The sequence below is a fragment of the Chamaea fasciata genome, unplaced genomic scaffold, assembly GCF_029207755.1.
Source record: "Chamaea fasciata isolate MVZ Bird 193981 ecotype frontalis unplaced genomic scaffold, bChaFas1.0.hap1 SCAF_5, whole genome shotgun sequence".
Classification (NCBI taxonomy): Eukaryota; Metazoa; Chordata; class Aves; order Passeriformes; family Sylviidae; genus Chamaea; species Chamaea fasciata.
Genome location: NW_027094090.1, coordinates 73440508 through 73461655, shown reverse-complemented (window position 1 = coordinate 73461655; position 21148 = coordinate 73440508). Strand labels below are relative to the sequence as shown.

Here is a 21148-nt window from a genome sequence, read left to right as displayed (position 1 = left end):
TTAAATACTGTAAGGAAAGAGATCTTTGAATTCATTCTGCAGCTTGATACCAACAGACAAAAGAAATCACAGTAGCTCCTGTCATACATATCCCCCACTCCTTCCCCAGAGCTCAATTTAAAAACTAAGATCTTCATCTTAAATTCATATTCTATAAACCCATCTCATTCACAGCATTCAACAAGACCACAAAACATCAAATGTCATTTGGTCTTTAAACCAAATAACAATAACAACAACAAAATATTTCCTTTGCCTTTCCTTCCTCCAGTCCCCTTTCACCTATCAACAACCTTGCAGCACCTCAACCATGCCTCAGACCCTCAGTGAGGCAGGAGGGTCACTCTCTGTGAGCCAATGCCAGCAGGAACATGAGCCAACAGGGAGGAACCAGCACTCAGCTGCCACACACGTTTGACCTCTGGGCCTCACAGCCCTGGGAGACTGATATCTCAGATTATTTGCCCCAACAGATGTATTGACCTACATTCCTCCCCCAATTAAATCTCATTAGTTTCCCAGCACATCCAATGTGTTGGAGTCCCTCTGGTTTGCCTCTTAGTGCTTTTACCTGGTTTGCAACAGTGCCACAAATGGTAAAGTCTATTTATTTAATTCTAAACCTGCAAATAGAGTTGGACGCAGTTCAGGTTCTCTTTTGTTTTTCTAGGAGTGCCCCTTTCTCTAGGAAATCTTCGTAAATTGCACATCAGAGTTTAACAGGTATCCAGAACTATAATATGCTCATTCTAATTTTTGTCCAGCAGAGATTTCTCTATCTGAGCACAATTATTATCGAGAGGTGCTATCAGCATGCAGTCACACACTGAATTTCTAACAAGGTACTAACATCACCATTCAGCATCTAATATATTTGTGCCCTTGCTTTTATGCCTGTTTGCAACATCTCATTTCTGTATTAATCTTCTTGGAACCCAAGAGATTCTTTCCCCCACACTTTTTCAACTGGCAGAGAAGATTTTGCTACCAGGGAAACAAGAAGTCTTCAGCATCGTCAAACAGGCAGGCAGGAAGATTATTCAATCTTCAGTTGCTGTTTTATTTAACATCTTCAGATCCCAAAACCTTTTAGCATAATCTTATTTACTTGGAGTTACGGGGAATTTGTGTTTTTTTAATTTAAATTCTGAACTACTTGACCCATATGCAGAACTGAGACCTGCAATGCCATTCTCTGGTGAGTGGAATTGATCTCAGTTGTTCCCATCACTCAGGTGGAACTGGGAGAGGTAAAATTGATACTATAAATTTAAAGAACATGAGAAAATTATTAAAGCAAGATATGGCTTTAATACACATGGCTTTGGAAGTATACTATTAGCTAGAAGAAAAAAGCTCAGGCCTCTCCAAAAAACCCCAAAAAGACAGCAGGCAGACCTGGAGAGCCTCTGAATGTTGTCACACTATTTGATGATCCCATACACTGCCAAGAAGTTGGATTTTTACCTCAGTGTCTCAAGCCTCTTCTTTTGTTTCCCACTTTTGCTGTCACTGATTGCACTTTCAATATCATCATGAATAAGGGTAGCCTAAGGAGAGAGGAGTAGAAAACATCAGGAATCAGCTGCTAAAAAGGTATCCAGGCCTTTGAAATAAATATCCCACCTTTAGATAGAGAATACATTATCAAATCCCATTTATTTAAGAGCATTGGGACAAATTATTTTACACCTAAAAAAAAAAGAAAAAAAAAAAAAAGAAGCACAAAACTAAAACAATCAAACAAAAAAAGAACAGAACAAAATCTGGGAGTTGGTATTTTTGTCACTACTCCAACCTCATCACACAAGTACATAATCTAGACACCAAATTTGTCTGAACAGCTGTAATTATCTCAAGTCAACCACTCTTGCATAAGCTACTTTTTCCCTCTGCATACGTAATTTTTGGTTGTCTCAAGTATTTTGTTTGTCTCAGACTATAAAAAGAAAAATCTACTAAACATAGAAGCAGCAACACTACTATGGATGGCAGCAGCATAAGCATTAAGAAAGTAACTCGTAATGGCACAATTTCCTTCCAGAAATAATGACAACCTCAAATTTCTCTTTGATTTAACAGAAGATGAATTTTTCAGAAGATTCCCTGCTCTGTACATTCTTGCCACTCCACAACTGCGGTCTGCCTCCACCAGTGGCCCCACAAGTGAAAATTTGATGCACGTCTAAAGCATTACTTTAATAGCTCTTGCATTAAATAGGTCATGGCTTCTCGAAGGATTTAGAATGCTCTGTTACATGTCTTCAACTGACAAATTAATTTCCTACAGAGGCGGTCAAAGCCCAAATCTGTCAGTGCCTGGCCCACTCGGCAAGGACCATGTCTTCCCCTCATAATGCAGATGTGTGTACCTTTTTGAGAGGAATATGTAACTTCTGCTAGCACCAGAAAACATTGTTGAATTTAGGATTCAAGGGGGATTACGAGACTTTTCAGGCTTATAATGGCTTTCACTACAGAATAGTTATGATACTTTAAGTTTACAGAATTAATAGAAGAAAACTTTAGAGGATCAGAGGAGCTTAAACCCAGAAGAATTCCATTAATCCAATACTCTTGGTATTTGCTATTTAGTTTTTTTCTTGTTTATGAAAGTTAGAATGCCCCAAATGGTATTGATTTAAACTATTTTTTATTGCAGGGGTTCCTATAGTTGCTTGTAACTTCTAACAAAAGCAGGAAAAAGCCAATAGAGAAAGACCTAAACTTTCAAAACCAGAGAAGTTTCATGGGTAAGGAAAAAAACCCAGGGTATGGCCACAGTCAAACAATACTCCAGAGCAAAGGGAGATACTGGACTTCCAAGTCATGCTTATGTACTCTACATTTTTATATGTACACAGCGGAACAACTTCACAAATGAAAAAAGACCAAAACTGTACATGGAGAAGCTGGGTCCAAACACACCTCAAAAGGGATCCCTGCATTATTTAACAAAATATCCCCTGAACTTCCGACAGGATTCCACTTTCCTTTAAAACAGCAAATTCTGTGCAACAGATCACACAATAACTAATCATCCTCACACCACTCTCACCATACTAATTCCAAAACTGTTGCACAGTGTGATTAACAGTCTATTGTTTCAAGACAATAATACAAACTACTACAAAGGAATTAAGAAATCCCCGTGAAATTATCAACTGGAATTACAGAGAATAACTAACAGAATTAAAATTCAGAACCTCAGAAATAAAGAAGTATTGCAGAATACATTAAAAAAATAATTTACACTTGAAGGTAATATTTTCATCAGAGACAAGCAATCTCTTTCCTTGTTTTGCCTCTCCTGCCAGGAATATTTTCCCTTTCAAGATCTCTCCAGCAGAGCACAGATGCAGAGAGGTGAGAACGTAGAAAATGTTTAATTGTTCAGTGACAAAAAGAGAAGAAAGAGTAAGTAAGACTCAGGGCTCAGATGAGCTCTTTGCAGATTATAAAATAAATTTGAGATAACTCAAATTATTTTACACCACATTTTTCAGAAGTGTGAAGGCAAACCAAATAGACGTTTTCCAGAGCCTTATATATTTGCAAGCCTAAATTAACAGCTGTGGAGTTCAAGAACCAATATTTACAGTAAGGACATATTTGAACATGCATTAAGGATTCAGCTTAAATATTGCATTACTCCTTTGCAATACATACTATTGTAATTATAGTATTGTTATTACTATAAGTAGTCCTGATTTCATAAGTGCATTAAGCTTACAGCATATATTTACAAGAATAAAAGTACAGAATTATTTTCTATGAATCAGCTCATTTGTCTTTATCCACTGTACTGGTCAATTCATACAATCTCCCCTGTTCAATTAATTCATAGCAGATCTCCACTAATCCACCATTATCTTACCTTAATTTCATCACACTGGAAAAGATGCAAATCAGGCTTGTTTTGGGTTGGTTCTTTACATATTAATGCAAGAATTGAATTGTAGTTGCATGCATTCATCACAGCTTGGCAATGCTGAATTGTGCTTAAAGGAAAATTCTCCAGCTCATTCTGTCAGAAGAGGAAAAGAAAAAGAAGAAAACACAAAATACAGTGTTACTATACAGTGTCCTGATCTCAGGAAAACTGCATGAGCTAAAAACGGAAAGTGATATTAAGCTAATTAAAATCCTCAATCTCACATACATGGTTTTTCTGCTCGCTCCCTTTTTCTCTCTCTGAAAATGAGTCTGTCACTCACAGATCTTACCTTTGATTCCAAGTCCACCAAACTGACAGCCTTGTCATCCACTTGAAGAATCATGTCTTGAGTCCACACTTTGCCTTTGGCATCCAACAATTTCAGCTTCCTTATGCCATCATCCACTGTAATCATTGCCTCTTTTCGGTCCAGAACAAAGGTGGTCAAGTGCTGGTGAGTAAGATGTACATTTAAAAGAAATTAGGATTGCAATTTTCCCTATTGTTCAGGAGTGTCAGTGTTTAAATTGTCAGGAAGGAGTCATGCAAATTATTCATGAGTAAAAAGTGCCTTTGCACATGACAGTGCCCACCTCTAAGACATGAGGAAAGCGGTTTAGTCCACAATGTTGATCTAAGTCAACTTATTTTTGTAGCCTGCTTTTTGACACCCACTGTCATTTCCTCACTACTGTAAGCAGTTAAGACTTGAAGGCACATTGTGACATCCTCCAGGTATTAAAGCTAGAATTAAACCACGAGTTTTAATTAGCTTTCTTGACGAGTGAAAACCTGTCTCTCTCTTGGCAAGCAGAATTCAGGAGGTGCCAGCAGAAGCTTCCCAGAAGCTCCCTGCCAGGAGAGCTCCACCACCACCCTGACCTGGAGTGTCCTCATCTCTTCCAGAGCTGCCAGCAGCCTGCTGGTGGCAACCAGGATGGGCTTGCATCTGACTGGGCTACCTTATGGACGGGCTGGTCACTTTTATGTGCAGCACAGAAGAAAACAGTAACTACTTTTGCTCACCATCAGCTTGGAATATTCTCCAGATTCAATTAATGGCCTGGAAACTAAATAGTACCTCACAAACATCACCTCAGCTTCCCTGTCATTATGGCTGTGGCAGTTTCTCCTTCAGCATGCCAACTGAACTGTGCAAGAAATTACACAAAATTATTTCATTTTGTTCAGGCATAAATCCACCTTCACATTCTAATTGTAGATCTGGTAACACTCATTCAAGCTGAACCACATTTAATGTATGCCTGCACATCTGTCTTCTAAACAACTTTAAAAAAGCAAAAATAATTAAAAAAAAGAATTAACTGTGCTTTCTTCTATTACTGCATATGGTAATTACAGAGAAGAAAGTAGGCATAGGCCATATATAATCAACGTATTTAAAAGAAGTAAGGTGAAACAAACTCTCTACTGGCTGCTTAGCCAGGAATGCCTAGATTCCAAATGCAAGCACTAATTTTTATGCCAGTACAGGACCAAAACCGTTATGAAGAAACCACACAATAATAGACAGACAATTAGAATGAACGCATGTGTTCATTTGCAGGCTGACCATAGGACTGAAGCACTTCAAATTAGGAGTCTTCTGCATATCATCCCCCAGCAAAAAGGAGCTGAGAATCTGTGGTGCATGAAACACTTGGCTTAACCCATGACAGGGGTCTGATGGCAGCAGGAGAAAGTTTGAGCCAAAGTAAGGCTACAAAAGGAGGCACTGCATTTAGAAGTGCTTAGCAGGCTACATCCAGGCACTCAGGCTGAATATTTTAAATATGAGAGCAGTATGCAGTAACTCTGAAAAGCAGCTTAAGGCAGCAACTCACACACTCTGCTCTTCACACTGGGGAAGGATCTGTGCAGGCAGAATGTATTTAACTACCACGTATTCCACTCACTGGGGCTTTGAGGGGTTAATGCTCAGCACTTCATGAATATTCTAATACCATTGCTGATTAGATCTGATCAGAGTATTAGTTTTAAATATCACCCAGTATGCCTTGCCAGCAGCACAGCGCCGTTCAGCTCTGCCTCATCTTTGCAAGGAGCCAGGTTCGGAGACAGGTCAGCACAAGATGTTGAATTGATGCCCTGTTGAGAAGTCCTGTCTGTTTGCCAAACTCCATACAACTTTGCTTACATCCTTCTACATCCAGATTTCAGCTCATTATAGCAAAGCTAGAGAATTTGAGACATTTCAGTGTAATCTGTTCTGAAGTGACCCCAGGCTGGCGGGATATTTTGGAAGATGCATGTGCCTTCAAGCTTATACATCCTCAAAAAAAAAAAAAAAAAAAAAAAAAAAAAAAAAAAAAAAAAAGGCAGGCAAAAATAACCACATGTAACTGAGAGCTGTAATTGGTGTATCGCTCTCATCTCACCTCTACATGGTACTGTGACGTTTCAGATATGCTGCTGACACTGTCTCGTGCATAATTCTTTCTTTGTTCTGGAGATGGGAGGAAAAGAAAGAATTATTATTCATTCAATGCCTTGACTGTTTCTCAGAGACGCTTTGGACAAGCTGTATACATAAGGAGATAAGCTGTGGTTAATTTCTGTATTTCAGCAGAAAACACCTCCAGCCCCACATGCTCCAACACAAGGAGCAGTTTTACATCAGCAATGTTAACAGAGAGCTGGTGGGTGCCCACCACAAAAGCCACTTATCTCATCCAGTGAGTCAGGACACCCGAGGGGAGCAGTGCTCTGACTGGAAACATTGCCTTGGGAAGCCTGATTATTAAAATCTTTGGCTTGCCACTGTATGATAACTAGCACTGGCCTCGCTATATCTGTATGAGCATCCTTGAAAGCAAAAGTATCTTCTGATATATACAAATAATTCTCATGTTAGGTCTGCAAGAGGACAAAGGCTCAAACAAACAAACAAAAAAAGGAACCTGACTTATCCTTTATTTCTTCATAAAGTATTCAATTCATTGAATTGCTAATGTAGAAGTAGGCATGGAAATATACATGCACACACCAAAAGATCTCTAAACAGGAATATTTTTCAGCTAACAAAACACAATGCTGCAAAACCAGAAACATTATGTGCCTTTTACTCTGTACAAAAGATTCAAGTTAAGCCAGGAAAGGAAGGAAGGGGAAAAGCAAGATGAAGACACAACACACACCCACGACACAAAAAAATGAATTTAGATGAATACTGAAGAACACTTTTCAGCTCTAGTGGAAAAAAAATTGAATGCAACATTTGGAAGTTTGGGGCTTTTTTCACTACAACCACTTAAGCACCTGATCTGGAGCACCAGGAACTTTGTTGTGAAAAGTCAGTAGGTGACATGGCCAAGAGAGGTTTAAGGAAACTCTGGAAATAGGTAATTCTTTTCCTATATTTCATTAAAAATCTTGATTTCTGACCTTCAAGTAAAATAGGTGGTTTGGGTTTTTTTTTCATATAATGAAGATGCAAAATGTACATACGAAATACATCAATTTCATCACACCTGAGGTAGTTGGAGGCAAAATAAAAGTGATTTTGTTGACAGGAAGGTTAAGGTACATTTTGCAAAAGAATAAAAAATTCTGAATAATACCAAGTTCTGTGACATCTGCAGTGCGGAGCCCATAAAAGCCCCCCTACAAAGGTCTCTTCTGTGACCAGAGTTCCTTCAGGAATTCCAGGTGCAAAGACAGAAGTGCCCCCATTTTCAGATGTCACTTGTGGAAGAATTTGTCACATTTTATAAACACACCATTATCTCTTCCCTTCTCAGTGATTTTTTGCAAAAAACAAGTTTCTGAAATACATCACTGGCTTGAAGGCCCCCTCCCATGGTGACAAATGCCACTCAGGCAACAGAGCCATCCTAATCCTGTACAGCAGCTGCTCAGTTTGTTTTAGCAAGAGAAGTGTGCAGAGCAAACAGTCAAATTCAAGAACACCACAAATGATCAGAATTTTTAGCCAGGTATGTGAATATTTTGAAATAGGCATCTTGCTTTCACTATGCATTATTCTGAAATCCCAAAACAGAGGATCAACATTGATTATTCCGTCTGTATCTACAATTTCTGCTTTTGCAGCATGTCACTGAAAGCATTTTTTTCAGTTGATTGTCTTTATAACCACAACATACACACATACACACCCCAACAACACCATCAGTAAAGCAGTACTGTCTGAAATGCTACCTTTCTTTTTTTGTTTGGATGATGATCTGAAGAAGTAAAGTCCATCTGTTCCTAATAAAACAAGGGGATTAAAAAGCAGTATCCAGTTTAATCCCATAGAATTATTTGCACCTCTAAGGGGATCAGTTAGCAGTCTTCTGTTGTGGACTGTAAATGATACTTAAATACTGTCCGGTAAGAAAGAATATATGCTTTAAACAAAACAAACAAACAAAAAATTACTTATTTCAATTAACAATCCACTCAATTTTGAGTGTTAACTTCTTTTAGGTGAACAAAATGTAAGTTTTATGCTACTGAATTTAACAAGCATAAGAAAGTTTACATCCACTGTAAAATTTATAAATGCTGTAAACAGTAACAGTTGGAGCTGCTTTAAATAAACAAAGAAAGTCTGGCATCTGTAGAGGCTCCAAAGGAATTAAAAAGCAGGGAGAAAATTTTGCAGGAGGCTCCTTATTCTGCTTCACGTGAGTTTTGTCCTGTGTTAAGACAGGAATTTCAAAACCATTTGCAGCATGGATTAAGAGATCCTCCTCCAGAGCAGCACAACACTCCCAGCCAGACGGGGTGGAAAGGTGTTCAAGATACAGTGTCATGTTGAGATTAAATGTAAACTTGATTAAAGTTCTTGTTACTATTATGTTGTAATTAACAGCAACTTTAATAAAATTTATGTTTAACAAAAGCCAATCAGTGTCTGTGTTAATAAACAAAAAAGTATGGACACAACAACAGAGTAATTCATATTTACAAATTTTTTTTTTAATGCAGGTGGAATGAGAATTAGAACCTGATGGAGACAAAAGTTATCATTTAGAGCAGAACAGAACATTTCAGTTGAGACTGAAACACTGCTATACAGGATCTGGAGGTGGATACTACAGCTGCACCCTGAAATTATTCACCCTTCAAAATACATCTTCTAATAAGAATCCTGGCATCAGGCAAAATTCTTCCATTGTGGAAGGGTTTGTCTTCAGCCTTTGTTTTTCAAACCTTTTACAATCCAATGGTTCATAAGTGGGTCTCCCTTCCCTTACAGCTCCCTGAGATGTGATTTTCTTGACTGCCTGGCATGAATCACACTGAAGTAAGAATAGTCTCCCCATGATAATATGAACATAGCACAAAGAAAGAGGAAGAAAAAAAATAAAAAAAGGAAAGGAAATAAAAAGACTGGCAGCTAGAATGCATGCCCTGTCTAATGGTTTTTGCCAGTATCTCAAAATGAAACTTCAAGCTCTGCTTTCACCTAGTGCTTAGCTCTTGTGCCAGGTCCTACCTAAAACCCTCCAAAAGTTCTCATCTTGCCATCAGAAAGGACATAAACCCTTTGCACCCCCTCCTGCTGAAGTGCTCCTCTTGAGCTTCCAGAAAAGCTGATAAAAGCCTGCAAACCTGTCCTCCTCTATCCAGATGACACAAGGGACTGCTGCTCCTTCCTACAGCACTTCTGTGTTTCCACTTCCAAGTCAGAGAGATCTGAGCACATGATTCTCACAGGTTTTTTTGTTGTGGGTTTTTTTGTTTGTTTGTTTCTTTTTTTTTTTGTTTCTTTTTTTTTTTTTTTTCATCTGTATAAAACTTCTTTTTCTTTTCCTACAGAGTTGCCCATTGCCATTCTTCTGGAAATGTAGCTTCCATCTCTCAACTCTTTCACATATCAAAGAGGCAGATAATTACCTATCAATATTAATCTGACTGTTTTTACAGAAACCTTAAAACATCCCTTCACTTATCACACAAAATTCATATGTAAGTAACACATGGTCTACTACAGAAAATGAGCAACAGAATTTGCTGATGTGCTGAATGTACTGGGTCCAGCTAGGATGGAGATAATTTTGGGTCTGATAACAGAGGGATGTTTTAGCTGTTGCTGAATGGTGTCAAAGTCTTCTCTGTTTCTTATTCTCCTGCCCCAGTAAGTGGGTTGGGGGTGCACAGAGAGGGTGACAGGGGACAGAGCTGGGACAGCTGACCCAAAGGATATCCCATACTGTTTAACATCCTTGCTCAGCAATAGAACTGGCAGGTAGTCTTTCCAAAGACTCCTTGCCCAGCTAGTCGGGGCATTGCTCTGCTTGAGGAAGGTTGTGAGTAAATCCCTTTGTGTTATTCAGCCCTTTTTCCTCCCTGTTTTTTCCTTCACCTATTAAGCCATCTTTCTCTTGATCCATCAGGTTTGGGTTTTTTTCCTGTTTTTTTCTCTTCCAATCCTCCCCCCTATTCTGCTGCAGAGAAGAGACGGGGAATGAGCAAGCAAATGGGGAGGTCCTCAGTTGTTGTCTGGGGTCAACCCCTGACACTGAAAACAAAATAATATTTTGTATGCTCTGTTTCACTCTCCTAATTCTCCCAATCAATCTCAGCCTCTCACAGGTCCCTTCATGCATGAAGAGGCTATTGAAGCTGAAGTGAAATACTACAACAGAGACTTCCAGATATGATGCATAAAACTATCAAAAGATGAATAAAACTATCAAAATTATTGAGTTTTTTTTTCTATATACTCATTGCAGCTCTTACATCCAACATTTGGAGTACAGTGCAACCTTAATAACAGGTTAGCTCAAACTCTGCTAATATGCTGCACACCATTTACATAAAGCATTTTTCCTCTAGTAAAATTTAAAAAAAGAAAAGGGGCGGGAGAGGATCACGGCAGAAGACACTTAAGTTAAATTCTTAACCACAATCTATAGCAAATGCAACCCAGAAGAATTTAATTAAAATAAAACCTCTCAAAACACAAAGGCAATAAAGTGAAAAGCAGCACAGTATTTCACTTGTATGTCCTGAATGTAAGATCTACTAGCCACTAAAGTTGCTTCAGAGGAAAAGGAACACTGATCTAGTACTCTTCCCGATGTCTGATGTGGACAGATTCAGGTTCTGTGAAATTACTAAATTCACCAATTATCAGGAACAGACCATGTTTCTGTTTTCAAACAGCGGTTGAAAGCTACTGATTTTATTTTCATTTTGAAAGCACCCGAACCATCAGAAAACAAAAACAACCTCCTAACCAAAGCCTTTCAGCCAGGTGAAAGACTCTACCAGACAGTACATGACACAGATAAACAGGACTGTAGATTGCTCTGAAATTTGATGTCAATCCACGTGGACATGGATTGAGAGTCTCCCCCACAACCTGCTCTATGAATCCTGGAGTGGCAGCATAAAATATTTCCACACCTCATCAAGCAGAAAAGCCCAATTCTTAATTTACTGCCATCTATCTGCATTGGACTGATTGTTGATACCCTTTTAAGCATAAATGGCAGGGCAGCTGGGAAAAAAAAATCAGTTTGAGGGAGAACAAACTGCAGGAGACATGACCTAAACATCCGGGGACAAAGGTCAGAAATCAAGTTCAAAACAAGTTTCCTTCTCAGAGGAGCAAACACTATCACTTTCAGAGATTTATGCCAGAAGCTTCTCTCTGATGGCTGTGTAGAACTAGCTGTCAAAGGAAGTGTGTTGTTTAGAAGTCAATTGTCAAATTAATTTGAGAATCAAAATACCACAAGCATGTTACGTGGATGGCTTCTTTCAGTGCACTCATTTACCTGCCTGTGAGCTTGAGGTTTCCTTGAATTTGTTACACTGCAGTTCTTGCTCTGAACAAGGCATGTGAGCAATGCAAAAATACACAGGAAACTTCACTTCCAGTCCAAATCACAGTCACGAGAGCATAAACTCGGCGCACAAAACACTCAGTCTTTCCTAATGTGCTGTGCGAAGACAATTTTAGCAACATCTCTCAGTTCTGTGATGTACAATAATCTGACAATCTGGAGTGAGCTCCTGGTTCATTCTTCCTGAGGAATGGGGCTGCTCCACGTTGTGTCACTGGCTGGCAAAGTCCCAGCACAGCCCCAAGACTGCTGCTCATCTCCCAACAGGCAGAACTGCTCAGGACAGATGGAGAAGCCAAGGCTAGAACAACAGATGACAGCAGGAGCCAAAACCCATTTCAGATGGAAAGATCAGGAAGCAAACGATGAAATAAACCCCATAAAAATGTGCAGAGAGCACCTTCCCTGGCAGTAGAGAGAGAGAGATTTGTCATGCAAATAGAAAACAGCTCATTTCAGGAAGGAAATGAGTGAAAACAAAGGGGTTATTTGACACAGGACAAAAAGCAATCACGAGGAAGTTTTCACTATCATAGATAGTGATGGCTCCGGTCTGGTTTTTAGCTGAACTCTTGGTAACACCAATAATATTCCAGCCTCCTTTCCCACACCACTGTGGCCAACCTTCTGTCTGGTGACTGAAGGGCTGAATAATCATGAATCACCTCAGCAATGCCATCTAAGACATAAACATACCTGTGCATATACATAAATATACACATGTACAGCAATAAGCAATAATAAGTAATAATAGTAATAATGATGATAATAAGTAATAATAATAATGACAAAAATGGTGATGATAATAATAGTAATCATAATAATAACAACAATAAAAATGTTTATTTTAATTTACTCTTTACAGTGCTTGGAAGAAATTGAGTTCAAGGTCAAGTGGTCACTTAGGAGCTCAGGTACCATTTTCACTTGCTGACAGTCAGGAGTAAGTGGCTTAATCCAACTGACTCTTAATTAAGTTTTCCAAGAAAAGGAATATTTTCATGGGCAAAGTCTGGTGCTAACATCACGTTTTAGTAAAACAAATAAAAGCAGAGTGCATTTTACTTTTTAAAGTAAAATTACCTTTTTTTTTTCCAGTATGAGTGAATCTACTAAATACATGAGCTTTCTGTATTAATCTTAGTAATATAAAACATACATTTAACATATATGTACACAACAAGTTATAAAAATTAAGCTAAGACATCTTCATCCTGCTTTATAGGATTTCAGTCTCATGAATCTCAAATAAAATATTTTAGTTAGTTATTAATTTTAAATACAGTACTTTGTAATGAGCATTTCCAACACACTTTAACAATTCCAGTCTCACTCAGCTGTTTTCCACCCTGTTTGGGCAGTATGCACAAAAAATTTAACATCACAAAGGAAGAAGAGGCACATGTGGGATGCAGCAGAATAGTAACTTAGTTCCTAAAAATTAGAAAAACATAATTGCCCTGAATCTGAAAAAGATTTTAGGTGTTTTCCTTGTTCTCTCAGCTCATGTATGTGGTGATAGCAACAGCCTGGTTCTTTATGTGTATAAAACAGAGCAGAAGTAGTAAAATGTGCAAACTCCAGTCTAAAAGCTGTGCCAATACATATCCACTTGGAGCTCCAGAATAACTTACCCTTCTATTTCATTCAGCTCCTGGCAACTGCAACTACAGTTTTGTGATACATCTACCAGCAACAGAAGTGAACCAAGGACAACAATTTACAGGAGCCACCTGGCAGCAGTGTCATGGCAAGCATTTTCAATTAGCACCCGAATTCAGTTAAATACTTTGGAAGTTAAAAAATACCATTATATAGATCACATTTATTCACTTGTCTCCATCTTCTCCTGACATGACCATCTCATCATGTCTGATATGAAAAAGCTCAGAGAGAAATTTTAAAAACCCACAAAGATTAAAAGACACAAGTTAAGACACTGATACTGCCACGCTGTTCAAACCATGTAATCCTGAAAAATTATGATGATAACATAAACTGAAAAAGGAATCACAACACTCTCATAGCATCTCATAAAGAAATAATCTGCTAAGAGTTTTTAGCAATGTCTCTGGCTGGTTTCTGTTGCCACCTACTATTTCTGTCAACACTTGCAATCAGTTTGTTGCGTGAACCCATACAACATGCAGAAATCACTCTTTAAAATGATCAGCTCAGAATCTTCCTCAGTTTTGGTTCCTGCCTTCAGCACTATGTCAAGACACTGACTTTTGTAGCACAGCACTAAAACAAAGTAAATTTCAACTCAGAATGAATCACATTTGGTACAATGTTTAGGTTGAATATTAGGAAGAATGTTTTCATCAAAAAGGGTTGTCAAGCACTGAAATCTGCTTGGATCATGATCCCAGGAGGTGTTTAGAAGATGTGTTTGTGAGACATTTAGGGACATGGTTCAGTGGTGGGCTTGGCAGTGCAGGGTTAATGGTTGGGCTCAATGATCTTAACATTCTTTTGCAACCTAAAATGATTCTAAGATTCCAAAGCATGCTGCCATTGATGCCTTGGGAAGGCTGACCTGAAACAGAGACTGGACAGAGTTAGAGAATAAAGTAGTATTGAAAGGCCTTTAGGGTACACCTGGGGCAGCACAAGAGCCTGACCACGGCCACACCCAAGGTGGACTCAAAATGGTCACAAAATGGACGACCAGTCACGAGGTCTTACACTTTTATAAGTTTTGGGCCATTTGCATATTTGGGTTCAATTGTCCAATTGCAGCTTCAGGTTGTGAGGTCTCATCCTTCTTGTTCCTCCCTTCAGCCCACCTTTTTTTGTGCTTTTGGGCCTGAAAGTCATCCTTCGTCTTCATCAGGAAAAGGATTTGTTTTGTCTCCCTTCTCTGTGAAGAGAGCTGACTGGCACTTAATATGAGGCTCAGAACTGCACTCCTAGGCAGCACAGAATCTGAAAAACATTAAAGCTAAAATATAAAGCATCACCATCACTCCCCTAACCTCTGAGCTCACTCTCAGCCACCACTCCACCCAAAACAGGAGGGAGAGAAGATTACTGCTTGGGACGTTGCAGTTACTGGCCACTGCTCTTTGAGCTTTCCAGCTGGTTAACCTGCAGAAGAGTGGCAGATGCACAGAGCTGGCTGATTTCTGAGGGGTCCAGCACAGGACCAGTTTCTCAGGGGAAGCCTTGTCCTTCCAATCTCATCAGTTGTACTGGCTTTCAAAAGAGCGTTTAGCAACAAGCACAGATTTACAAAGCAGAACTTCTCACAGCCTCACTGCTGCTTCTATTTCTATTACCAGCACAGCTATCAGTGGGATGTATTCACAGTGGAGGAGGATGACCTGAAAATGGTGCAATTTGGCTGGCAAGCAACATGACTACATTTCTCCTCCACAGTGATTTGGCTTTAGGCTGAAGAGTAGCGTGTACAGCCAAGACAAACACAAGCATTTGTAGTTGGTGTGGGCAACAATGTTCAGGCATTTGTAAGAAACATCACATCTGACAGCCACAGAGCCTGCTGAAAACAGCATGTCAAGTGGGACTCCAAATCTGTCACACCAGCTCCAATTTCCATTAAATCCTTGTGTCAAAGAAAAGGAATATTGTAAGTGACTTTTCGGCTAGCAGGGGATGAAGTTGCGAAGGCAGAGGGAGGTACAGGAGAAATAAAATCCACAGCACAGCTAAACCCTTGAATGCCTTCTCCCTGGTGCATACCTTAGCCATAGGATCACTCTGAGTTTTGTGATGAAAGCTGCCTGAAAAATGAACAGGTAGGAGCTCTCTATGTAGTAAACTGAGCATTTTCTAGTTAGTTTTAGCAGGAATAAAACCACTTGGTTTAGAGTCTAGTTGACAGACACATCCATGTGTATGTACATACACTTTTAGATTAATATGCATAAAATATTTCTACCATAACATCACAATCACTTCATAATATATCACTTGTAATATAATCACTTTATAATCACTTTATAATATAATTTATTTAAACGGCAATTTAGCAAAGTAGTTTGGAGAGTTTTTGGACCTTACCATAGAGAGCTTTAGCACTTGTTCTTGAATTCTGCTCCCTCTCTGCCTGAGCAAACGTTGGGGAGCCATAGCCACTGGAAGAAAACATTTCTGATTATCTTCTGTATAGATGTATTTGGCAGACACTAAAAAAAACCCCTCCCCTTACATAGGACTTCACATACCTACAGCATTAGTAACAGAGGGATATTTTATACAAAATATAGTATATTATTTAATATTTATTTAATAATATTTAAATGTTGAATATTTTTATATCTATAAAGAAGTATAAAATACTGGTTATTTGTTCCACACCATAAATATGAGGGAGAACGTTTCACTTGGGCTGCAGGCCTTTCTGAGCTCTCTTCTGTTGCATTAATACAACATCATGCATGTCTGGGGTTTAGCATACAAATAAACACCACCTTAACTCAAGTAACAAACTTCACTGCACAATTATAATATTTACAATAATTATAATAATAATAATAATAATAATAACAATATTAATACACAATAACAATAATAATAATGACTATGCCGAAGAATTGGGTAGGATTTGTGGGTTTTTTTCCTGTGTACACAAGTGTCAATTGTTTTTAACAATTTTAACCGCTTTTCTTGAAAAAGTTAAAATGACTGTCATTGTCTTACACAAATGAAAAGGCAGTATGACTACATGTGTTTCAAGAACAAGTGATATATGAGTTCACCTTATAGGGATAACCATGTGAAAAGCAAAAAAACACCATAGATATCCTGCTCCATACAGGAATACGTGTTTCTTGGCATCAGGTAAATTCTCCTTACTGTTGTAAGTCTCGTGCCATGCTCCTGATAGAGGGATCATCCTTTTATCTTAGGCAAGGTAACACTTTCAGGTAGCAGTTGCTCAGTTCCGTTTACTGGGAAACAGTCTGTTCTCACAGATGGGAGAGGCAGCCTCATCTTTTATGCATAGAAATGCATTTACTCAGAGCTAACCTTAAACATCTCTGGCACACAAAGACCTCTCTGAGTAACATAATAAGGATGTTATGGCTACAGCAAGTTGTTTTCCTGTTCCAGATGAGTCCATGCAGTAATACAGTTTTCCCTCTGTCTTGGGTTGCAATGCAAGATGTATTCTACTCCCCTTCAGTTGAAACCAGTTGAAGAGGTTTTTCTTTATCTCATAACTACAGGGGGGAGGGGACAGGTGCCTTCTGTTAATGGACCAGATGTTAAAACCAGGTGGGGCAGTGTTTTTTTATCTCTTCCAGGACCCATTCTCCCTCTAGGGGATATCTGCTGTTAATGGGACATCGAGGCTCACTTCATGACTGATACAATTACATCATCCCATTGTGAGATGCTCCACCCAGTGGGAGGAGCCAAGCATTCCTACCTGGATAAAACCTGAGATTCAGAACACCAGGAAAGCCTGTCCACTGCATTCCCAGAGGAAGACTGGACCCATTTCACCACCACTGGACCCTTCTCTAGGATCATCTCTGCTCCAACAGAACCACATGTGTCACTCCAGGAGGACTTACTTGGACTGCTACCAACACCCTGACCAACAGGGTGTTAGGTCATATTCTGACTCTGTCAGGATTTCTAGGATTTTTTGTTGTTGTTTGCTTGGTTTGATTTTTTTGTACTACTACATTTGTTTTTTTAATATTCCTAGTAAAGAATTGTTATTCCTATTCCCATATCTTTGCCTCAAAGCCCCCTTAACTGCAAAATTATAATAATTTGGAGGGAGGGGGTTTACATTCTCTATTCCAAGGGAAGCTCCAGCTTTCCCTGGCAGACACTTATCTTTCTAAACCAAAACACCCCTACACTAACACAAAAATCAGTCTGATGAGATCTGTCACTTTGGTTCTGCTGCTTGAAAACCCCTCAGTCTTCTACAGAAAAAGCCATTTTATAATTCCAGTGGCACCTACTCATTACAGCTCTGTCTGAAATAAAAGCTTAAAGAAGGAAGCACAACACTATTTTGTCCATAAAAGGCAAGTCAGAGGCAAAACCTTACTTCATTTGAGGGAAGTAACTTCCATATCCACCGGGAGGGGTGTTTGATATGTGTCCATTCATTCTCACCGTCACTCACTGGGAGAAACAACCTGGGAAAAGGAACAACAGCACATGAATCGAAGTCTCCTAAAAGATGAAGGTTTAATACAGATGTAATACAAACCTAATGAAAAAATGAGGGCTGAAATGGGAACAAAATTGCATCAACAAGCTCAATTGTTATTAACTGCATCCCAGTGATGCCTCAAAGACCTGCCATGGAACTTCTCCCAGTACCAATTTGATAGTTATTGCTTAAAATAATTTATAATTTAGTGAACAAAGCTATTATTTTTGGTACAATGGCCTTTAGGAATAGCTGTAGAAATAAAAGGCTCACTAAACAAAGAACAACATCTACTGCAAAAGTGAACAAGATGTTCCCAATGGCAACTTTATTACTCAAGTGTGCTTGGTTTCAACCATCAATTCATTTCTTTCAAATGCAACTTTTGAAATGACCTTCTGATACATTTTCTATGAAACATATCAGCTGAATTGTTAGAAATATGCATTATCAAATTAAAACAATTGTTAGCACAAAAGGAAATGTGGTTAGCTATTTTGGTACTTAAGAAAAACTTTTCTCTGTGTGTGTGTGTGTTAAGCAGTGCGTAACATCCTGAAAGTTTGGCATGCCAAGTGAAACCTTTCCTATAAAAGCAGTACTTTTATAAAACATGATTAAACAGTTTTAAAAATTCTCCCTTTAATAACATGTCCATTGAAGTTAAAACTAGCTCTGCAAAGTGACTTTCATAACCCTTTCATAGTCAAATTCACTGTGGGCAAATATACTTTCATTTACATATATATGTGAATAATACAAATTAGAATATTTCTCTGCATTTCAGTCACACGTGCAGAACAGTCAAAAGTACATCAGATCAAGTTTGTACCTGCAAAAGCTCCCTCTCCAAAGTAAGCACAACCTGCTCTGTTTGCAGCCAGCTTATCTTCTGAGGCCCTGAGTCAACTCACTGCTCACATGAACTGTTCTCCTCTTGTTCTACAAAGGAGCAGCAGCTTTTTGACCTGCCAGAACCCACTGAGTGTCCACATGTATTCTGCTACTTCTTTCCCCCATGCAAAAGGACAATCAAAGAGTGTGCTAAGCCCTGAATCCATCAGTCAGTTCCAGAGACATACAAGCTGCTGGTCTGTGCTGAGAACAGAGTTTTTATACCTGAGGAACACCTGGCACCTGCTGCCTCAGATGCAGTTAGCAAAACTAACTAGAACGGAGGTATATTTGACATGCCAAGTGAAATCATGGGGAAGAGTGGTGTTGCTTTTAGTGGGTACATACTTGCTATATTTATTTATTCATTTATCTATTTTTTTTTATTCTTTTGTAGTTTCTTTGATTTTCTTTGAAATCTTTGCTCCTTGTAGAACCTCTTTAGTGACACAGGCACATTTTGCCCCACAGATATATCATATATCCAAGCTGGTAGCCTGTCTGGCCGCTCTAAGACTCTTTTTATGGAGTGCAGTCCTTAACAGCTGTCTCCATTAAATTACTACCCATGCTGAGTGCTGCTCAATTCATTAGCAATTACAACCTTTGGGAAGCATCCTGAAACTGTCCCTTGACTTGAAAGGATACAACCATTCATTTTCTCAGCAGAATTTGCCGGCTCACTGTGCACTCCCTGTTCCGTTCCAGTGACTGCCTGGACAAGAGCAGCTCCAAGTGCTCCCCAGCTCAGGCTGCTACTGAGCTCTTCAACACTTCCAACATCTTTTAATTCTTATCATCTGCAACCACGCTCAATTTGCTGCCCTGCTTAACAGTTTATCCTGTGATTACCCTTCCGAAGAGGCACCACATCCAAAACACACCAATTATCTCCACTGCTGTTTGGTATCCCCACTTTACTTTCCATCCACACTTTGTTTAAGGTAGCACTCATTTAGTAATTCTGTTTGTTATGATCTTTTATGATTTGTAGTCTTTTTCATAGGCCTATTTATAACAAGTTCTGCAACTATTTGCCTTAAAGTGAGATCTGGGGGGGGGGGGGGGGGGGGAGGGGGGGGGGAACCCCTTGGTTTAAAACTCTCTCAGAATAATTCCACTGCTCTGACATCTTAATCTGACAAATACTTGGTTTGTATTTGTATTCAATTTTATGGAGGTGGTGAACCAGATATTTTAAGTAGAAGGAATGTAATATATTAGAATTTCAAGCTCCAGCCTTTGAAGTCAGCATGACACACTGAGTTTGAAAGCAGCAAGAAAGCTGAGCAGCAGATTTTCACACAGGGGAAAGAAACCATCTCTCATGACTAAATATCTGCCTGCTGTAAGGCACAACATCACTTAAATACAAAAGGCTTCAGAATTATATTTTGAATTAAGAAATACTGAAAATATGAAGTCAAAGATTTTGACTATTAAAAAAAAGCAAGCTGCTTGTTCTGCCAAGCAAAAGATTTAGCCAGCTTTAGCTGATATGCAAACAAAACATCACTTGCTAATTAGAGAGTTGAGTAAAGCCAACAGTATTTCCTGTCCCTCATGCAATTTTCCAGTGCTTTTGGAATGCCAGGACAGCTACCTTGACATGACAATTTCAATGCCACTGCAATTTCATGCAATGCTTCTGACACTTGGTTCAAGAAACCTCCTGAATGTGAATACAAATAAACCCTTTATCTTAATTATTTATAATTAGTTCAAATATTTATAACAGCATAAAAAAGCTACTCCTGGCTCCCCAAAATTATCAGCCAATTTGATCTCATTCAACCTAAATGTTTCAGACAAAACAATGAAAAAAAATTTAGGAAAACTCTTTAATTTTTTTTTAAATTAAGTGCATGATGAAGAAAAGTGAAAAACCACAAAAGGGTAACAGTATGTGCAGGGCTTTATTATTCCCTTGTACAGCTTTCTCTGCTGTGTTCCTCATCTCAAATGCTCTTTCATCTCTTATAACCAGTCAGTCCTGTAGCAAAAGTCATCCCCTGCACACTGCAAAGCCATTGTCATCCAGGAGTCTATTAATAAACTCAATTTCCTCTTTAATCTTCCCTTTCACCTCAGCCCAACCTATGCTGGTGTCCTAGACTTTAAAATAAACATCCTTCACAATTAACTGTACAATCCCTCTTCAATTAGGCCTGAAGTATCAACAGTTTACTTGTGAATATGACCAAAAATGGTCATGTCTCAGGATCTAAAAAAAAAAATTAAAAAATCATGTCTGGTCTGAAAAAGAAATATTTTTAACCAGGAAATCTAAGTAAGATTTCCAGAAGAAAAGAATAGTAAGAAAATAGATACAATAATGATTAATAATGA

At 38.7% G+C, this 21148-nt stretch overlaps 1 protein-coding gene across 7 annotated transcripts in view; it reads right to left on the bottom strand.

The window, feature by feature from the left end:
* The window catches only part of EPS8 (EGFR pathway substrate 8, signaling adaptor), a 125939-nt gene that overhangs the window by 37929 nt on the left and 66862 nt on the right, over window positions 1-21148 (bottom strand). For all 7 annotated transcript variants that reach the window (XM_066184455.1, XM_066184453.1, XM_066184460.1 and 4 more), the window contains 6 exons: window positions 17798-17888; window positions 15787-15860; window positions 6337-6404; window positions 4227-4388; window positions 3878-4027; window positions 1468-1550 (listed from right to left, as the gene is read on the bottom strand). In XM_066184455.1, the coding sequence (XP_066040552.1) occupies window positions 1468-1550; window positions 3878-4027; window positions 4227-4388; window positions 6337-6404; window positions 15787-15860; window positions 17798-17859 (599 nt within the window). In that variant the 5' untranslated portion in view covers window positions 17860-17888. The remainder of the gene's footprint in view (window positions 1-1467; window positions 1551-3877; window positions 4028-4226; window positions 4389-6336; window positions 6405-15786; window positions 15861-17797; window positions 17889-21148) is intronic.